The sequence below is a fragment of the Dasypus novemcinctus genome, chromosome 10 (genome assembly GCF_030445035.2).
Source record: "Dasypus novemcinctus isolate mDasNov1 chromosome 10, mDasNov1.1.hap2, whole genome shotgun sequence".
Lineage (NCBI taxonomy): Eukaryota > Metazoa > Chordata > Mammalia > Cingulata > Dasypodidae > Dasypus > Dasypus novemcinctus.
In genome coordinates, this window is record NC_080682.1 from 33,296,224 (window position 1) to 33,316,714 (window position 20,491).

General features: G+C 32.8%; 1 protein-coding gene across 1 annotated transcript; it reads left to right on the forward strand.

The window, feature by feature from the left end:
- The first annotated feature begins 7,810 nt into the window (after positions 1 to 7,810).
- LOC105746403 (olfactory receptor 8H1-like) lies at positions 7,811 to 8,755 on the forward strand. Its single transcript, XM_012526382.2, has one exon. The coding sequence runs from the start codon at positions 7,811 to 7,813 to the stop codon at positions 8,753 to 8,755; it is 945 nt and encodes a 314-aa protein (XP_012381836.1).
- The last annotated feature ends 11,736 nt before the right edge of the window (positions 8,756 to 20,491 follow it).

Consider the following 20,491-nt stretch of genomic DNA (forward strand, 5'->3'; position numbering starts at 1 on the left):
ATGTTGCAAATTATTTTGTTACTAGAATCACATGGCTACTTTGGTTCATGAATACATCCCCCTCTAATGTTTGTTCATTCCTCAATCTTGAAGATTTGAGGAAGTCATGTTCACTCTACTCCCAGTTGAAAACGGGATGTAGATGTCTCATAACCTTTTTTTCCTTTGCAGGGTATATTTTACTATTTAATTTTTAACTGTGGTATTAAGTCTCTGAGTTGTACATTTCTAAAATTTGTATCCAGATATTTTTATGACAGATAAATCAATGAGTGTCAGGAGCTAACAAAGTAAACAAAAATCACTATGAAAAACACATTTCAAAAATTGCTTCCATCTGATCTGGTGCTGTCCTTCAGAATCTAGCTCTCCATTTAAGAATAGTAGTTATGAAGGGCTGGGGAAGTACTGCATATGGTGTGGAATTTTTCTTTTTGGAGTGATGAAATTGTTCTAAAATTTTTTTGTGTTATGAATACACACCATTGAGATTTTACTAAAAGCCATTGATTAGACACTTTGGATAGATTGAATGGTATATGGATATATCTCAATAATACTGTTTAATAAGTAATTGTGCAAGAATAGCCAGAAATAGGAGCTATGTACAGCAGAGAAAGCAAAAAGAAATTGAAAGGTGATGAATTTTCCTGTTTGTTTTTTGTTTATTATTATTATTGAATAATAAAGATACTCTAATGATGATATAGGTGATGAATGCACAACACTGTGATTACACCAAATATCATTGATTGTACATTCTGGATGAATTGTATGCTTTGATAATATGTATCAATAAAATTGCCTTGTTTTTAAAAAGTGCAACAACAACAAAAAAAGAATATCAATCTGAGGCAAAACTGTGGGGTCTCTTCTTTTAAGTAATTTCCCTGTTTACTAGAATAGGAATGCCTCCCCTATTCCTGAGAAATAGAATTTACCCCCTTCACAGTGTTCTAATATAGTCCTATAACAAGGGATCTTTTGTCTCAGGCTACATTGAATTGATTGTCTCTTATAGTGCTTTAACTGTCTTAATTTTGTTCTGCCTGCATGGCAAGTTCTGGGAAGCACAACACAGCAGTTGTCAGGCTTTCAGGCTGCTACTGCAGTCCAGTATGTAATAGTAGTTGCTCTACTTAACTAAAACAAAGACTGGGACACACAAGAGTTCAGTTTGTTCTCCTCTGTCCCAGGTAGGGTTTAGCGTAGGTGCTAGCTAATGCTATCAATTTTAATGTGCATATTCTTGATTCAAGACTCTCTATTACTGGAATAATTTAATCAATTTCTGGAGTTTACTGAAGATAGTTTGGACATTTTATGCAGTATTTCAAAGATTCTCTGGGTGACCAGTCCTTGAAGTGTTTTATGCTGCTAATCTGGTTACCTAGAATCCATCATAATAATATAAACAACACATATAATTTACAGATGAAATTTTGTTTCCTATAGAAAACAGTAGTAATATAATTAAATGAAGTCTATTTAAAAAATTCAAAAGAGGAAACAAATTTTAATATTAAGTATGATAGTTTCCAAAAGGAACTCAAAAGAGAAGATTCAGAATTTTAAAATATATATGAAATGAAAATAGTACATAAATAATGATTTTAAATGCCAGTGGACTAAATACTCCATATAAATACCCTATAATTGACTCTATTAAAAAATAAGACTGAACCATATGATATCTATATTTAATAGATGAAGTGGGAAGATAGTGGAGTAAGGAGCTCCAGGACTAAGACTTTCCAACAAAACAACAATTAAACAGGTATGGACTATTAGAAACAACAAATTTTAAACCCCAGAGGTAAGAAGTAAACTCTTCCACATCCAGGGAAGAGCAGTAGATTTCTCTCTTCATGTAGTGGTTCCTGGTGCCCATCTCCCACTCTCATGTTAGGCCATAGTATAGTCCAGCCACTGCCTAGCACAAAGGTGACAGAAAAGGATGAAAATTACTTTTTTCCCAAGACAAGATGTGAACATGGTGGATCAATGCTCTCAGCATTTGATTTGTGATATTGGATCTATTGGTGCTTGTCTTTGAAGGGCTGTCATTATTTCAACATGCCTCCAGTCAAGACAGCGGCAGCTATTACAGCCTGTCCTGCCAAGTGTAGCAGCTGATATTTTTTTCAAACTGTTCCAGAGATGAGCAGAAAAAATGGAGACTTTGGGACCCTGAGCTTCCTCTGGGATTTTGGGGGTAGTTAATTGAAGGACTGAATTGTCTGTATAGGTCAGGGAAATGCAGATTTGAGGTGTCATCAGAGAAGCTCTTGTCATGCTTCTTGATCCCCTCCCCAGGGATCTCTGGAGCTGGTCAGAACCCCATTCATGGATGCTGAACTCTGATTTGGCAGGCTATGACTGACATGAGAAAGTCCTTTCAGTTATACTCTTCTCCTGGAATTAACACTCTAGGCAAAAGCGGATTGAGGCTATAAAATGACAGTAACAATCCATAGAAATGAACTCTCTAGGGAATAAGCTTGTGGGTGCCAAACACTCAGGAGGGGGAAATCTATCTCCTGGAAATAAAGGGGGCAACCAAAAACCTGTAAATAGGGAAATTCCAAAACAATTAACAAGGAAAAGCCTAGGAAAGAAAGGCCCCAAAAGACAGGAAAAAACCTGCACACGGCATTTGCTGTGGGCAAACCTTTCTGATGGAAAAGCAGAAACTCAAGAAAATCTCTGTCATGTCATCAATTGTTTACAAAACTAAGAAACAGACATGCCAGGAAGCAAATCACATAGTTAATATTTTAAAATATTAAAATGTACAGTGTTCAACAACAGTACAAGGCAAAGAAACAGAAATGATGGCCCATCCAGTAGAAGAGGATAAAAGTCCAGAAAACACAAGCAAAAATGTGAATATGGACCTATCAAACTATTCCTTTTAAAAACATGATTTGGAAATGCTAAAGGAAATTTAAAAAAAATACAGAGACAGACTAAAGAATATCACAGAAATGACAGGTGAGCTATATAAGAGACATAGCAAAAAGAGAAATGTTATGAAAGAATGAAAAACAGAACTAATGGAGTTGAACACCAAAATAACTTAAATGGAAAATGCCCAGGATTGTTGCAAGAGCAGACTGAAGTTGACAGAAGATGGAATCAGTGAACTTGAAGACAAGACAGTTTAAATGAGTCAGGCTGAGTTTCGCATTGAAAAAAAAAGTACAACTTATGAAAAAATCAGTTAATGTAATATGCCAAGTTAATACAATGAAGAAAAAGAATTGCAAGATCATCTCAATTGATGCAGAAAAGGCATTTGACAAAATCCTGCACCCCTTGATAAAAACATATAGAGCACTAGGAGTGAAATGAAACTTCCTCAACATGATAGGGTATATATATGCGACACTCATAGCTAACATCCTACTTAATGGTGAAAGAATGAAGCTTTCCTTCCAAGTTTAGGAACAAGAAAAGTTGTCTACTATCAACACTGTTGTTGAATACTGTATGCAAAGTTCTTGCCAAAGCAATTAGATTGCATATATAAGAGAATAAAAATTAGAAGGAAAAAAAATACTCTATGGAACTACACTACACTATAAAGCATAAGATAAATCATGAAATTTATTTAATAATGTAACATTTAAAATATGACATTAACAATTGTAATGACTGTTCCAAAACAATAGACATTTTTGGTGGTGAAGTGGTATATGGAAATTCTGTATATTATGTATGATTGTCCTGAAAACCCACAACTTCTTCAATAAAGAAGATTGTGTAAAAATGATTCATGTAAATATAACCATATAAATGAACCTGTGTAAAGTAGTACTATAAGAAAAAAAAAAGAACTTCATATTCCAGAAATATGAAGGATAGTATAAAATAACAGTAGAAGCAATTTTTCATAAAACTATAAAATTCCTAATCAAAGTTTCAAAACATGCAAAAACGGAGATCATTAAAAAGAGGAATAGAACTTTATTAATAAATGACATTGATTAATTAGAGATTAAGTTCTAATTTTGTTGAAATACAGGACAAATAAATCATGTTTCCTTTTTCTTTCCTACTCCTGATTTTCTGTCATTTTTTTTCATATTAGAGCTGTTAGACTAGAATCCCAACAATAAAGATTTGGCAAAAACAATTAGTCATAAAAAGTCATGTGAAATATTACTTCTTCAGATATTACTTACATCATTTGGAAGTACACTTAATATCTGTTAAAAAAAAAAAAAACTGTTGCAAAGCTGGGAAGAAAAACCACCTTAGGTTTTTTGTTTTTTTTTTCCCAAGCAAGCACATCTTATTTAGGTGGCATTTACAAAGAACATTATATACCCCAAGCTGGCCTATTGTGAAATGAATTTATTGTAGGTTTTTTTAACTGTTTTTTGTCTTTATTTATTTTTTAATATTATATTTAAAAAATATGAGGTCCCCATATCCCCCCCAATCCCCTCAACCCACTCCTCCCATAACAACAACCTCCTCCATCATCATAGGACATTCATTGCACTTGGTGAATACATCTCTGAGCACTGCTGCACCACATGGTTAATGGTCCACATTATAGTTTACACTCTTCCTCAGTCCACCCAGTGGGCCATAGGAGGACATAAAATGTCCAGTAACTGTCCCTGCAATACCACCCATGACAACTCCAAGTCCTGAAAAAAACATCACATCTCTTCTTCCTACTCCCTACTCTCAGCAGCTACCTTGGCCACTTTCTCCACGTCAATGCTGCATTTTCTTTGATTACTAATCACAATAGTTTATGAGTAGAAAGTCAGTAAATCCACTTTAATCTACACTCTATTCCTCCATCCTGTGGACCCTGGAATGGTTGTGTTCACTCCACATCTATAGCAAGAGGGGGCTTAGATTCTACATGGATGATGGATGCAATTCTCCTGCTTGCAGTTGTAGACACTCTTGGCTCCCTGGTGTGGGGGTTGACCTTCTTCATCTCCATATTAGCTTAATGGGGTAAGTCCAATAAACCAGAGTGTAGGAGTTGCTAGTCTGTTGAGGCTCAGGGCCTGGCTATCACATGGACAGTCCAGAGATTCAAGTTCCCTGGGTATACACTAAACCTCAGTACCAACCACAGGTCCAGTAAAATAACAGGAGAGGCTTGTGAACGAAGATCACATCTGAGTCCAGCTCCATCACACAGAAACACAAACTCCAAAGTAGGGCCAACTGACATGGCACTGAACTCCAACTTCCATGACCATAGAACCTGTGGGTCTCTGTAGCCCTCAGAAGAACCCATACCTGGGGTTGTATCTACTTTATCTGTCTCTGGGGCTCTGCTGAAGTGTGCATAATGGCGACCTCTCTCATAACCTCCTGGCTCTTTTTTGGAGGCTCATAGCCATATAAACTCATTTGTTCTTTCCAGTTCCCCCTTTTATTCAGGTCAAAAAGCATTTTTAACTCCTTCATTTTAGCTTTTAATTGCAAAATAATTTTTCTCCTTCACAGAAATTTTGATGAATTGAAAACTTGTACATGGAAAGCTTTATCTAATACATTAAATATTATTTTGTAATTCTTTAATTCATACAATAAAATTCACTCAGGAAATTCTCCAATATAAACAGTATTTCTTTCATGAGTCCACATGAAACTTGATGCCATTATTGTTAATTAATAAAATATTCACAGGAATTCATTTCACATGGCTGTATGCAGAGGAAGTAAGCTTTTGGCCTTCAATATAATTACAAAATCTTTCATCACCACAGCACTGATTTTTACATTTGTCTAACATGTTTCTCTTAATACAATAAAAGCCAATAAACTGAAATAATAGAACATATTGCACAAAAGTTTGTGATGACTAAATGCCCTGCATCTGCTGTGTCAATGAATTAGTTGAAAATCCCAGACCTCACTGGAGAAACACAATCATGCTTTCCTTCAGATACCTCAAAAATGCCCATTAATTAGATTGTGCACACTCCTAGATAGAATTATCCTGCACCAGTGAAAGCAAAATAAATGAAATGGTAGGTTTTTTAAAAAGCTTATTGAAAAGAGGTCAAGGTGTATTAAAAATATTTTATAATAAAAGCAGGATATTACTGAAAATTCAGCAAGATAGAATTATGTAAGTGCATAAATATACATATAAATAAGTTTATATGCACAAAGGAAAATACTTGGGGGCAAATGCATCTAAAGAATAACATTTATGAAAGATTTTCATTTTTTAGATTTTATGTATAATTATAATTGTACAATTAACAATGATTAATCCTATAAATAGTATCATTGGGCAAAATGTTATATTCCATTCTTGGTGGTTAATCATCTGGCCTTCCAGCTGCAGAGCAATTAAGTATTTCTGTAGAAATGATCTCTTTTAACCCAGTCATAAATTAGAGCATCACAAGAGAATACCAAAAATGCTCTTTAACATTGTGTGACTTTTAAGGTGAAGGCAATTCTCTGTTACAAATCTAACATGACGCATTAGTTCTTGAACCGTTATTCTTGGTGTGATGCCGAGCAATCTTCCTTGGAAATTGGTCCCAGAGAAGATGAAATGTTGCATTATCAGCAGTCATCAATATAAAGGATTCCCTGGCAATATAGGATGAAATGCAAGAGATATACAGCTCTGCTTCTGTTCATAGTAACTCCTAGTATATTTGGAAGACATAATTTCCAGGTGAAATTTCTATTTGAGCAGGACCTTAACAAAAAGTTAAAGAAGATTTATTTTACTTCTCTCTTTCACTCTCTCTCTAAATATATATATATATGCATAAAAATTAAACATTAATTATCTCAAAGGAAAAATTCATATCACAGAAATTCCACGCTCCTTAAATGGTTTACTTATTTTATTTGTGAGAGCAACTTGAGGTTCACATTTATAGACAGATAATGTTGGAAGAAATTTTTCATGAACTTTGAATAATGGTAAGTATGTGTCTCTAATTAAGAGTATTTTAGTTTACCTCAAAAATTGTAATAATATTAGAGAATTAGGCAAAGGCATTTACATATCATATAGGCATAACCTAAGTACTGCCAGAATTTGTAGACATGGAAACATAGAATTGGTGGAGACAGAGTCATCAAGCAATGAATATATATTGGAAATAAATTTTTTTAAAAATTTTGATCATATGCTCTGTTAAAAATCCATTAATACCTTTTGAAATTTAATAGTAATATGCTCTCTATAATTTTAATACAACTAAAGTTTTAATTTCTGTTCTGTCATTTGTACTAAATAATATTTGATGTAAAAGAACAGAAAATAATTACTTAATCTCTGTCATTGTTTATTATATAAATAGGTTGTTTTGTTTTTCTGAAATTAAATATAATTAGGAATATGGTGTTATGAATATCATCTGTGAGTTCAACCAATTTGGTAGAATCACAGTAATAAAATTACTTAATGGTTGTGATTCTGGATAAATAACTTAAATTTTCATGTCCTTTTTCTCATCTAAAAGTGTGTCCAGTAGTAATAACTACTATATAATGGTTTAATATTAATAAGTGTATTAATGTAGGGAAGTTTAATAACAGTGTCAAATCATTTTTATTATGCAATATACACAAAATTTCATTGTGAAATATCCAAAGTTGATATATACCAAATTTATATTTGGCAATCAAACTAAGAATTTTCAGTAATATTTTGAAAATTATGCCTTATTATGAATTTTTAAAATGACTAAGTTAATTTTATTTTAAATGGCAGATTATTCCTATTTAAAAAACATTTTGAAGTCATTCATGCTAATTTCATATTTGATTTCTCAATATTTTACAATAGTTCATTGCTATGGGAAGTAGGAATAACACAAATGGGCCTGATTTCATCCTTCTGGGATTGACAGAATCTGAAGAGATCCCCCAATTCCTCTTTATATTATTTCTCCTGATATACCTGATTACCGTGCTGGGGAATGCAGGTATGATCTTGATAATTCGCCTGGATATCCAGCTTCACACCCCCATGTATTTTTTCCTCAGTCACCTGTCGTTCCTTGACCTCAGTTACTCAACAGTCATTATACCTAATACCTTAGCAAACTTACTGACTTCCAACAAATATATTTCATTCATGGGCTGCTTCACCCAGATGTTTTTTTTTATCTTCTTGGTTGTCACTGAATTTTTCTTTCTCTCTTCAATGGCTTATGACCGCTATGTAGCTATCTGCAACCCTCTTCACTACCATGTTTTTATGTCCAGGCGACTCTGCTATGCCCTTATCAGTGTGTCCTATATAATTGGCTTTACTCAATCATTAGCTATTGTTCTTTGTATCAGCAATTTGCATTTCTGTAAATCCAATGTAGTCTATCACTTTTTCTGTGACACAACCCCAATTTTAGCCCTGTCCTGCACTGACACTCATGGGACTGAAATCTTGGCAATGAGTCTCGCAGGTTTAAATATAGTGGGGTCTCTTATCATTATCAGTGCTTCCTATGTGTCCATTTTGTCTAATATCCTGAAAATTAATTCTACTTCGGGAAAGCGCAAGGCCTTTTCTACTTGCGCCTCCCACCTCGTGGGAGTAACCATCTTTTATAGCACTATGATTTTTACTTATTTAAAACCAAAGAATTCCTACTCTTTGGGAAGGGATCAAGTGGCCTCTGTGTTTTATACTATGGTGATCCCCATGCTGAATCCACTCATTTATAGTCTTAGAAACAAAGAAGTGAAAAATGCTCTCATTAGAGTCATGCAGAAGAGAGAGGGCTCCAGACAATTTTAATGGTAGTGATGCTGAACATTTAAGAACATTTTTTTTTTCTTTCTTTCCTATTTGGGTATTTAATTTTTGTTGAGCCATCCTCTCTTTGACTACACATGATCAGAACATTTCCAAAATATCTTTTTAATTTTACATTACAGTTGAAAGCCACGAAATGTGTTAAGCCTTTAGGTTAAATACAGGTGTGTGTAAGGTCAACTCATGTGCAACAACAAGAAAAATGTAATGTTACTTTCAAATTTTATTACAACAATCCCTTTCAATATTCCAAATTCAGGGAATTTTATTAAGAAAAGAATTTTCAGAAGTCATTTATTCTGTAGAGATAAAATAAAAATAGCCTAGTTTAAAAAAATGCTGCTTTGTACCGAAAATCCAGACTTAGATTCCAGACCTGCCAGATTTTTAGCTGTATATCCCTTCATAAGCCACTGAAAGTTTGAATCTAGTCTCTTCAACTGTACAAGAAGAAACTTCTAAACCAATACAGTTACCTTAAAGATTAAATCAGATTATGTGTAGAAATTATGTAATGTATTACTAATAAATTTTGGACATGATCATCAGAATACTTATATTCTTGAAAAATTTTCAATACACAATAGATTTTGTTTTGAAAAAAATATATTGTGTGATAGAATTGCATTATAGAAAAAAGTGTATGTACTCGTTGAAGAAAATTTGTTTTACATTGTAAAATATTACAGAAAATAGAAATGTCTTAATTGTTGAGAGTTTTATTCATGTCTTCTAGACAAATTTATGTTTATGTATGCATATATTACATATATATACATAAATTGCCATTATCAGTTTCTATTTTGCAACTTTAGCAATTTCTTTGTTTGTTTTTTTTTAATTTGGGAGATGAATATATTTTGAGCATGAGCAAAATCAAGATCTCATCTTGCAATGATTTAAGACTTGAAGTTTTGTATATTCATGAATCTACTATAAATATCACATGTAGTTATACTTGTTTTGCTTCTACCTTCTAGCCACTTGAAAACCCTATCTTTCTGTCACACATCAGCTAGATTCAATAGTTACTAAGTCTTTGTTTAACTTTGGTATGATAAAAAATAATTTCATTTTTCCTGTGTTCTATATGTTTATGTTCTTTAAAAGTTATGATTTTTTAATGAAACATTGGTTCATTTTTAATAGGAACCTTAATAGAGAAAAGTTGCAAAATTAGAATTGATAACCTATCCAAATTTTTGCCATCCCATATATTTTATTCTGGTAACTTGCTAATATTTCCTTTTCAAAATGCCTCTATATAATCTTGAATTTCAGTTTAAATGTTTATCTCTATTTAACATATTTCAGAAAGTGTATTTCTACATTTTTCTGTTTATTTATATTTAAGCTTAGGTAATGGCATTAGATATATTTTTTCTTTTAAGAGATTTGTTTTATTTACACTTAAATTAATATTTTCCAAGTAGAATTACAGTTGTTCATTTTCTTGAATGATTTTTGAAATATTAAAATAAGTTCACACCTTCTTTAAGGACTAAAATGGTAATAAATTATCACTGGTTCATTACTGTTTATCAATTTATTCAAATGACTAAAACATACATTATTTTCTACTATATTCCACATTTACATAATTTTTTATAATGTACAACATCCAAATAAAGTCCTGAAATAAGATTTATTTTTGCTCTGATCTCTACATTGTTTAGAATTTAAATTTATTTCACGGTTTTTTTGTTTAAAATTAGCCATATCTTTGTTAAGGATTTATTTTAATTGTATGCTTTTTAATCCAATCTCTCATTTTGTATTGTGTCTTAATTTTATGAGCACTTTACAGTTTCTGGTCTTTTTTATGAACTCTGTTGGCCTTACTTTCATTTATATACATTTCTGTAATTTATAAAATGTATCCTGTTGGTTTTTGTTAGCAACTATGGTCAGCAGATTCTTCAAGTTTTTAGAAAGTGATAAATTCATTAACTGCTTTAGTTTTAATTAATTTGAGATTACTCTGTCCTCTTATAATATATTCTGGAAGGCATTTATTATATTAGTAAATAAATGTAACATAAACACTTGGAAATGTGAACACAATAAACTATTGACATTTTCCCTACAGATGTCAGTGTATGTAATGTTTTATATTAGAGGCAGTTGAAAGTAAGACAAAACCGTTTTGTGCATAGTGGTATTTCAAAATTCTATGTATTATTATAGTTGAAGGAATTAAAATGATTAAAAAGTGTAAAATAGAGCATGATAAATATGAAGAACAATTTTTGTTCACAAATGATTGATATACTATAATAATAATAAAAACAGATTATATTTAATGAGCACCTACTAAGTGCCAGACAATATTCAAAAAGCAGTAGATATATAATTAGCATTTTATATTTTCACAAGATAGCTCTAAGTTAGATACTTTTAATATCTCAAATTTAATTTCAGGTAATGGAAAACTATTCTCCCATTTGTTCAAGCATAGATTTAAGAGTCATTCTGCCATTATCTCTATGTCAGGCATATCACATCTAGACCATAAGCATTCATATTAATTCCCTATGCAGAATGTTCTTGGAAGGTGACTATTTCTCAACATCTACTCTGCTACCACCTTGACACAAAAAACAATATCCTAATATTTAAATTATTGCCACATCCTTATAGATCATCTTCCTGTTTTCTGCCTTATACTCATTGAGTCTCATCTCAATGTAGAGGCCAGAGTGATACAGTTAAACATAAATCGTCTTATGTCACTTTACAAAATTTACACGAGTTCCCTTAACTTAAGGAAAACAATATTTTTATAAGAGCTTTCAGGTTCAACTTGATCTTTCCCTACTCCTTACTTTTATGAAGTCATCCTTTATCATTTTGACTTTCATCCTCACACTGAAAGGGCCACACACCCATTGGATGAAACGTGGATGAGTGTGGGCTATGATGTGGACCATTGACCATGAGGTGCAGCGATGCTCAGAGATGTATTCACCAAATGCAATGAATGTCTCATGATGATGGAGGAGATTGTTGCTATGGAGGGAGGAGTGGGGGGAAGGGGTTGGGGGGTATATGGGGACCTCATATTTTTTGAATGTAATATTAAAAAAATAAATAAAGACAAAAAAAAGAAAGGGCCACACAGACCTCCTCATCCTTCCCTATGCACATTAGTTCTGAGTCTGTCTGAAACATTTCCAATTTTTCTTCTTCCTAAAACTAGCTTCCGCAGATGACTGCATGGTTCTTTTTTTCATACTCTATCCATTAAGATTATGCCTTATACCCTATTTAAAATAGAACTTGCTCCATCTCTCATCAATATGGAATTTATTTTCTATTAACACTTGTTCAAGCTTTCATTCTATACTGTTTATACCTTTTCTTTCTTCTCTGTATTCCTGCACACAGAAAGCTCCATTAGTACAAGATTTTTTGCCAATTATGTTCAGCACTGTGCACAATACCTAGAGGAATGACTTAATAAATATATTTGAATGGCTGAATTTTCATATGATGTAACTGGATAACACAGAAGTTTCATAGCTTAATTCATGGTCATGCAACAGGTTAAAGGACAAGCCAAATTAGAACCCTAACAGACCGACATTTGAGCTCACATTCTTAATCATCTCTTTGTCATTTTTCCTACAAATGTATACCAATTTTCTCAGAGTTGAAAACATACCACACTTTTCTACATTATATTAAAAACTATTAACAAATACAGGGAAGTGAAGGCTACATTTTTTTCTGATATCACTAAAGTCGCTAATAGAAGACTGTGTAATTTTGGAAATAGCTATTATATATATCCAGACACACAATTATAGTCCTATTTACAGAAACAACTCTGAACAGGAAAGAGTGAATATCAGGTGTTGTGATTGGGATGGTCAGAGAACCTGTATTACTTATGTGTAGGATAGGTAGTGTAAATAAGGTCTTCAGAAATAGAAGGGCTCAACAAAGATTATGTATAGCCTTGGATACAACAATGCAGACTCTTGCTAACTAGACTTTATGGGTTATGGGTGTCTCTTTTCCTTCTGTATACTTGGACCAAGATTTATTTTATGTTGTTGTTCTGCTGTTTCCCAAGATGTTGTCCATTTCTGCTGTATTGAATACATTACACATAACACTCTGTCCACCTTCCAGTCTGAGAAATGGTAAAATTTTTAAATTTGGAAAACAGTTCCATCTTTTTTTTCTCATTTGGATGGCTTTTAAGTAAAAATACAATTACTTTAAGAAACATATGAATATTACACATTTCATCTATTGTTTGTGATTCTAGTGATATCCTTACTTTAATCCCTTTTGTTTATAGTTTTTTGTTTTCTCTGTTTTAGGGGTTGTTCTAACTATTATTTTATGCATGCATAATGTATCATATTCTGCCTAAAATAATACATGACATAACTTTTAAAAATGAGAACTATAAAATAGTAGGGATTCAATTATTCTTTCCCAATTTGTTATTTTTCATAAGTTTTACCTTTATATATGTTTTAAACCCAAGAATTCATCAACCTAGTTGGGCTTCAGGCAAAGATTTTTAAATAATTAAAATTTTTCAAATCAAATATTTGATATATTCATTTTCATTTCCACCTTATAGCATCATTTATGTATATATTTAGATAAAACTGTCCATCTATTATCATATTCCTATGTGGGTAATTTTTTAAAGTACAGACCTGTTAGCAGAAAAATCATTTTTCTTTATATTTGTATATGTTTTATTTTTCTTAGCAAGCCTTAATTATGTTCTTATACTGAAAGTTGTTTTCAGGGGAATTTTAAAAAATATATAAGTACCTTAAATATAACCTTCCCTTTCTTTCTGGTTAATATCATTATTGGTGTCAAGTCTTTTATAATAATTATGTATTTTCTTCTGTATTTGATACATATTTACCTTTCAGTCTCTTCATAATTGTTTACTTAAGTTTATGTTTCTCCAGTGAGTCTGAGCAGTCTAGATTTGTTTTATGGTCATTTGACTATTTTTCTATTTATCTTCCTGAGGTTTTGCTGACCATTGTGGGCCTATGATTTAATGTATTTCATTATATTTTAAGTCTTGCATATTATCTCCTTAAATATTTCTTCCGTACCTTCCCTTCTCTATTCTTGCAACTGAATTCTACTACATTGAGATTAAACTGTTTGAGATTGTCCCATCCCTTTTTTTGTTCTTTAACTTTTTTCTGTTTGGATAATTCCTACTGGCTTATCTTCAAGTTCACTCACTTTTTTCTAAGTTATATGGACTGTATTGAAGAACATGTGGAAGATTTATTTTTTACTGACACTGTGTTTCTCTGTGTGTGCTTTTTAATATTTTATTTCCAGTATTTCTTTGGAAATTACCTTATCTATTCCTAGCATACATGAGTATTAATATTTTTTCCAGTGACTATTAAGCTACATAAAAGAATTGCTAACCATCGCTCTTAATTACTACTCAGTTCATGACTCATCACTCACTAATATACATATATTAGTAAATTGTAATGTCCAGGGCACACAATTCTGTGGGTGGACAAAATCTTACCTTTAAGCAATTACAGTTTCAATATAGTGTTAGATATAGATAGTAATTAAACTTTTGTAACAGCAAATATTAAATGATGATTCTTTTAAGTGTTTACACCCTGTGTTGCAATTTAAGCAATTGAAATCAAAGAACTCATCCTTGATGGAACGATGAAAGAGCTCAAAGATGAAAAGTGAAAAGGTTTAACTTGAGAGTTAAATATACCAATTCATCCTTTTGACTTGATGAATAGAATGACTGTGATTATGAGCCTGTGCACCTGAAATAAGAACAAGGCCTAGAGTTGCAGAGTGCCTAAGAGTTACCTCCTGAGAGCCTCCATATTGCTCAAATGTGACCAGTCTTGAAGCCAAACTCAGCATGTAAATGCGTTGCCTTCCCCCCAGTGTGGGACATGACTCCCAGAGATGAGCCTCCCTGGCACTGAGGGATTACTACCAAGTACCATCTGATGATGTAACTAGAAAATGACCTTGAATAAAAGGGTCAACTGGGACCAGCAGAATATCTCAGTCTACATGTAACAGCAGGATTTAAAAATGCTTTTTGACCTGAATAAAAGGGGGAAATTGAAAGGACAAATGAGTTTATATGACTATGAATCTCCAAAAAGAGCCAGGAGGTTATCAGAGGGGTTGCCCTTATGCACACCTGAGCAGAGTCCCAGAGACAGATAAAGTAGATACAACCCCAGGTATTGGTTCTTCTGAGGGCTAGAGAGACCCACAGGTTCTATGGTCATGGCAGATGGAGTTCAGTGCCATGTCAGTGGCCCTACTTTGGAGTCTGTGTTTCTGTGTGATGGAACTGGACTCAGATGTGATCTTTGTCCACAAATCTCTCCTGTTACTTTTTGTAGTTGGTGCTGGGGTTTAATATATACCCAGGAGACCTGAATCTCTGGCTGGCCATGTGAGAGCCAGGCCCTGAGCCTCAACAGACTTCAGCTCCTACAGCTTGGTTTATTGGACTTACCCCACTCAGCTAACATGGAGTTGAAGAAAGTCAACCACCACACCATGGAGCCAAGAGTGCCTACAACTGAAAGCAGGAGGATTGCATCCAGCATCCATGTGAAATCTAAGCCCCCTCTTGCTATAGATGTGGAGTGGACACAACCATTCCAGGGTCCACAGGATGGAGGAATAGATATGGATTAGAGTAGACTTACTGATAATCTATTCATGAACTATTTGATTAGTAATTGAAGAAAATGTGGCATTGGTGTGGAGAAAGTGGCCAAAGTGGCTGCTAGGGGTGAGGAATGGGAGGAGAAGGTGAGATGTGGAGGTGTTTTTGGGACTTGGAGTTGTCCTGGGTGATGCTGCAGGGATAGTTACCAGACATTGTATGTCATCCCATGGCCCACTGGGTGGAACATGGGAGAGTGTGGGCTATGATGTGGACCATTGACCATGAGGTGTGGTGGTGCTCAGAGATGTATTCACCAAATGCCACGAATGTCTCATGATGGTGGAGGAGATTGTTGTTGTGAGGGGAGGAGTGGGGGGAGGGGGTGGGAGATATATGGGGACCTCATATTTTTTTAAAGTAATATTAAAAAATTAAAGACAAGAAAATTGGAGACAGTATTTTTTACAGTTTAGTTACTACTTTATTAGGAGAAAAAGTTCATAATGCATTTCACCGCAGATTAACTTGATACCAATTTATCTAATTGAACTATTAATTGAACTATTAATAGATTGAACTATTAATCAGAATTTGATAGGCTTAAGTGAGGGTATCCTTACTCTTAGTACTAATCATTTTATTTAAAAAAAATCATTTTAGTTTATTTGAAGGAGCAGCTTAACTGATAAACCAGGGTATAACCATGTTTAAAATTTTGCTTTGATAATTTGAAAATCAGATTTGAATGGAAAGATACTTTGATTGATCTTGGAATGAAGCAAAAAAATAATTTTTGAAGAGATGGATATAGAAGCAATTTTGAAGTAGTTCATTCCCTTTTACAGAAAAAATAAAACACCCTAAAGGATAATGAGGAAAACATATTTGAGATGTTTTTCTAATAGCTGGATTTCTTTATAAGACAAAATTATATTTACATTATACTCAGTATTATATTTCTGAAAATTTTTTCAAGAGGACATTTTCATATAGGTTTAATTCTCACTGCTATCAATGCTGTGTTTGCTCCAATAGACATATATGGGTTCCCTTTGCATATTTGATTTTAAAATGTTGTAGTGAAAATTATTGAATTAAATCTCAAATCTGTCCTAAGAATTAGATTTCTTCACATTCTTTTCATGGGTTTATATGTTCAATAATCATGTTAGTTGGGGGAAAAATTAAATATTATTGAAATAAAAGTTAAACTTTCATTAATAATATCCATTAAAATAAATAAATTTTAGCACAAAAATTTTAAAAAGCAGAATTAGTAAGTCTGAAGTAGGAGTGTATTGAGATAATAAGAGATCCTTTCACAGGGATTTGCTCATTAGGTATAAAAGTTGAGGAATGATGAACAATGAAAGTTCATTTCAAAAGACAGTGGTTAAAGGTAGAGATAACAAATGACCAAAAATCTTCATAAAATTATTCTCAAAGACAGACTAGCTAGCTTTTGAGATCTTGGTCCATCTTGGATCTGAGATTGTAAGGACACATGGAGCAAGGGCAGTGAGTTAAGATTAGGGAGTCCTTCATAGGGATTACAGAATGGGAATTAACTCCATAAAGAGTGCTGATAATTTGCTAAAAGCATCTGAGGTTATATCAAGCCGTCATCTCCTGAAGACATCTCTAATTATAGAAGTGAAAATCAAATCAAAGACTGACAAGATCAATATAAGTTAACCAATGAGGTTTTAATATGAATCAGTTTGAACATAATCATAGTTAATAGGTAGCCCGATTTATCAGGAAATTTAAAATATCACATTGGAGGAAAGATAAATTGTTCCATTAGTAAAATGGGGCATTTTGGGGAAATTAGAATTGTCCTGCATGATAGTACAATGATGGATACAGCCCATTATACAATTTGTCAAAACCCATACAATTGTGCTGGGCAAAGTGTAATCTATAATGTAAACTCTAGTCCTTGGATAGTATAGTGCTTCAATATGTCTTTATCAATTGTAACAAATGTACTACAGTAATGAAAAAGTTTGTTAAGTGTGGAAAGTATGGAATGGAAGGGGATGGGGTATATGGGAACCCCCTATATTTTTGATGTAGCATTTATTTATTCTAGTAATTCTCTAAAAATACATGAATAAATAAATATATGTGTATATTTTTTTTAAAAAGAAGAGTTTTTATGTCTAAGAGATTTCAAAGTGTATTGGGAGATCATTCTGGATATTATGCTTGTGCAGATCTCAGACAGATTTCACGAACTGCTGTAGTAAACAAAGCCTCAGATAAGAGCACTCCTGAGGGCTCTAGGGATATCTGGTCAACAAAGTCATGGCAAACATCCTCATGAAATCAAGACTTCTTCAACGGCCCCTATCTAGAAATACATGATAATCTATCTCACCAATATAACATAGTTATCCTCATTTATAATTTCCCTAATCATTATTATTCCACTCTTTTTATTTGTTACTATAATTTTCAAAGTTCCTGTTAAGTACATTTCTCAGAGACTTATTTTTTTGGACTGCTTGAATGTCAGATAAGCACTGTTCTCCACAGAGTAATAGACAACAGCTACTCTCCAGTTTTTTGACTTGCCTTAAAAAACCAATAAAATGAAAATGATGGACAGGCCCCATCCCCAACAATGGAGAGAGTTTGCAGTTGTGGACCAGATAATTCCTTGCATCTGCCCTTTGGTATCTGATTCCCCTCTCAGCCTGTGGCTGCTGTAACAGATGTCTTCTTGGGTCCCTACTTATTGGGGAATGTACAATGATGGAGTGGGATGTGGTCAAGGACCAAAGTACATGAGTTGTTATTGTTGTAGCTATCTTGTGTTGATAGAAAAATTTGTGACACTGATATAAAGATAGTGATTGCCAGGGGTTCAGAAGGGAGTGGGGAATGAATGGCTGGAAAGGGCATATTTAGGGTGATGAGACACTTTTGTTTAATACTACAATGACAGACACATGATATTAAGCATTTGTCAAGGCCTATGGATCTGTACACCACAAAGTGAAACTATAATATAATCAATAGCCTTTTGTTAGTAGCAATGCTTCAATGTTATTCCGTCAACTCTAAGAAATGTATCATATTAATCTAAAATGCCAAAAATTATGGAAAATTATGTGTGTGGTGATATGGGAGGTATACGGGAATTCCCTCTACTTTTGGGGTACTTTTTCTGTGAATGAAAATCTAAAACATCTCTAAAAATAAAGTTTAAAACATAATTTCTGTCATATTTAAATATTCTTCATTATTTCTATTGCCCCTATTTTATTATGTTCCATCAAAACAATTATAGTGAATTTCTGATTTGCAGCTCTACTTTCCTAAGTATGCTGAAAGACCCTATTGTTTTTCCACCTGTATTCCCTAGAGGGCATCATTTTCACTTACAATACTGCCCTGAGAAAAATATAAAAACCTATCTCAAATGAATTATTCAAGCTCATACTTTAGTTTGAGACTAAGGGTAATAAGTTCTGAAATATTCTGTAGGTAACAAAACCTTTTCTTCTTATCTCTGAAACTGAATTGGTCACTTAATTTAAAAAAAAAACACATGCTGAATATTAAGCATTTGAATAATTATGCCAGCTCATTAATATCTTCATCAATTCCAAATGGAATACCCATGGAGAAAACATAATATTATCTTTCACAACAGAAAAGCAACATGATTTTTTTTCCTCCCATAAAATTCAGTGAAAGTTTCTGGAACTACAAATCACATGATAAAAATGACTACATGTGAGCCTTTTGATTCCTACTAAAAAGTGATCCCTCAGTGGATAAATAAGAAGGTGTAGTATAGGATTGGGAAAGTGATATAACACTTGTGTTTTAGCCCATAGTCCTAGGTCTTATATGTACTAGCTATGTGGCTTTAAGTTAATTACTTAAATCCCCTGAAATCCACATTCTTCTTGCTGTAAAGATAATTTCTATAATTCTTAAAATATTCAATAATTATTTATGTAATAAAATAATATGAAAGCATCATATATAACAATTTATATGAATTTAGTGAAATCACTAAATTCTTATTACATTTTAACTACTACAGTTCAAAGAGGCATGAGAGATAATTTAAGCTCATGAACAGTATCACAGAGAGGATACATTTATGGAAAAAATATGAACAAGAGAGTTACTCTATGTGAATGATTATTAGAGGTCAGGTAGAAGTTTTAAGGTTTATATACTGTTTCATTGTCTTGGGACTCTCATATACTAATCTATGTGCTAGTATCTGGCTATAAATGAGAAACAATTAGAATAAATTTTTAAAAATATGTAAATGTCTTGGTCTCACATGAATAAATAGTGACAGTGGATAGTTAACGTTGATCAAGGAATCTGAATAAAAAGAAGAAATAAAGAAATATGATATTGGTAGGTTGCCATTTGGATATAGTTGATCTAATAATTAAAAGCAATGCCAGAATGTAAGCTATAGTGTAAACTGTAGACCATGGTCAGTATTAACTCTTAAATATGTATTCATCAATTATAATGAAGGTACCACACTAATGAAGGATTTTGTTAATGTGGGAAAGAGTGGAAGGAAGAGGGAGTGGGACATATGGGAATCTCATATTTTTTATGTAACATTTATGTATTCTAAAGTTTTTTTAATTAAAAAATTACTTTAAAAATACCAAATAGAGGTATAGATCCAATGGAAAACAGTCAAATTTAAGTAAAACTTTTCCTTTTAGAAAGAGATGAGCTGATTTTACAATCTATATGCAGAAACAAAGGACTAAGATAATCATAAGACTTTTGAAAAAGAAGTACAAAGCTATACGGCTCCCATATCTGATTTTAGGATTTATAAAATCTAAGATAATCAAGAGAGTTTGGCATTATTGAAAAATAGGTATCTTGAATAATGGAACTGAAGAGAGCATTCAGAAACAGATTCACAAATATATGGTAAAGATTAATGCTACCTGAATGATTTGAAGGATGCAGGGGTAGTGATTCCATCACATTACTCTTCAACATTCCTATTTGGCATATGCAGGAAACACATGGATCTT

What these genes read in the sequence shown, in the direction of transcription:
- LOC105746403 (XM_012526382.2), top strand. Translation starts at nt 7,811, where the DNA reads ATGGGAAGTAGGAATAACACAAATGGGCCTGATTTCATCCTTCTGGGA.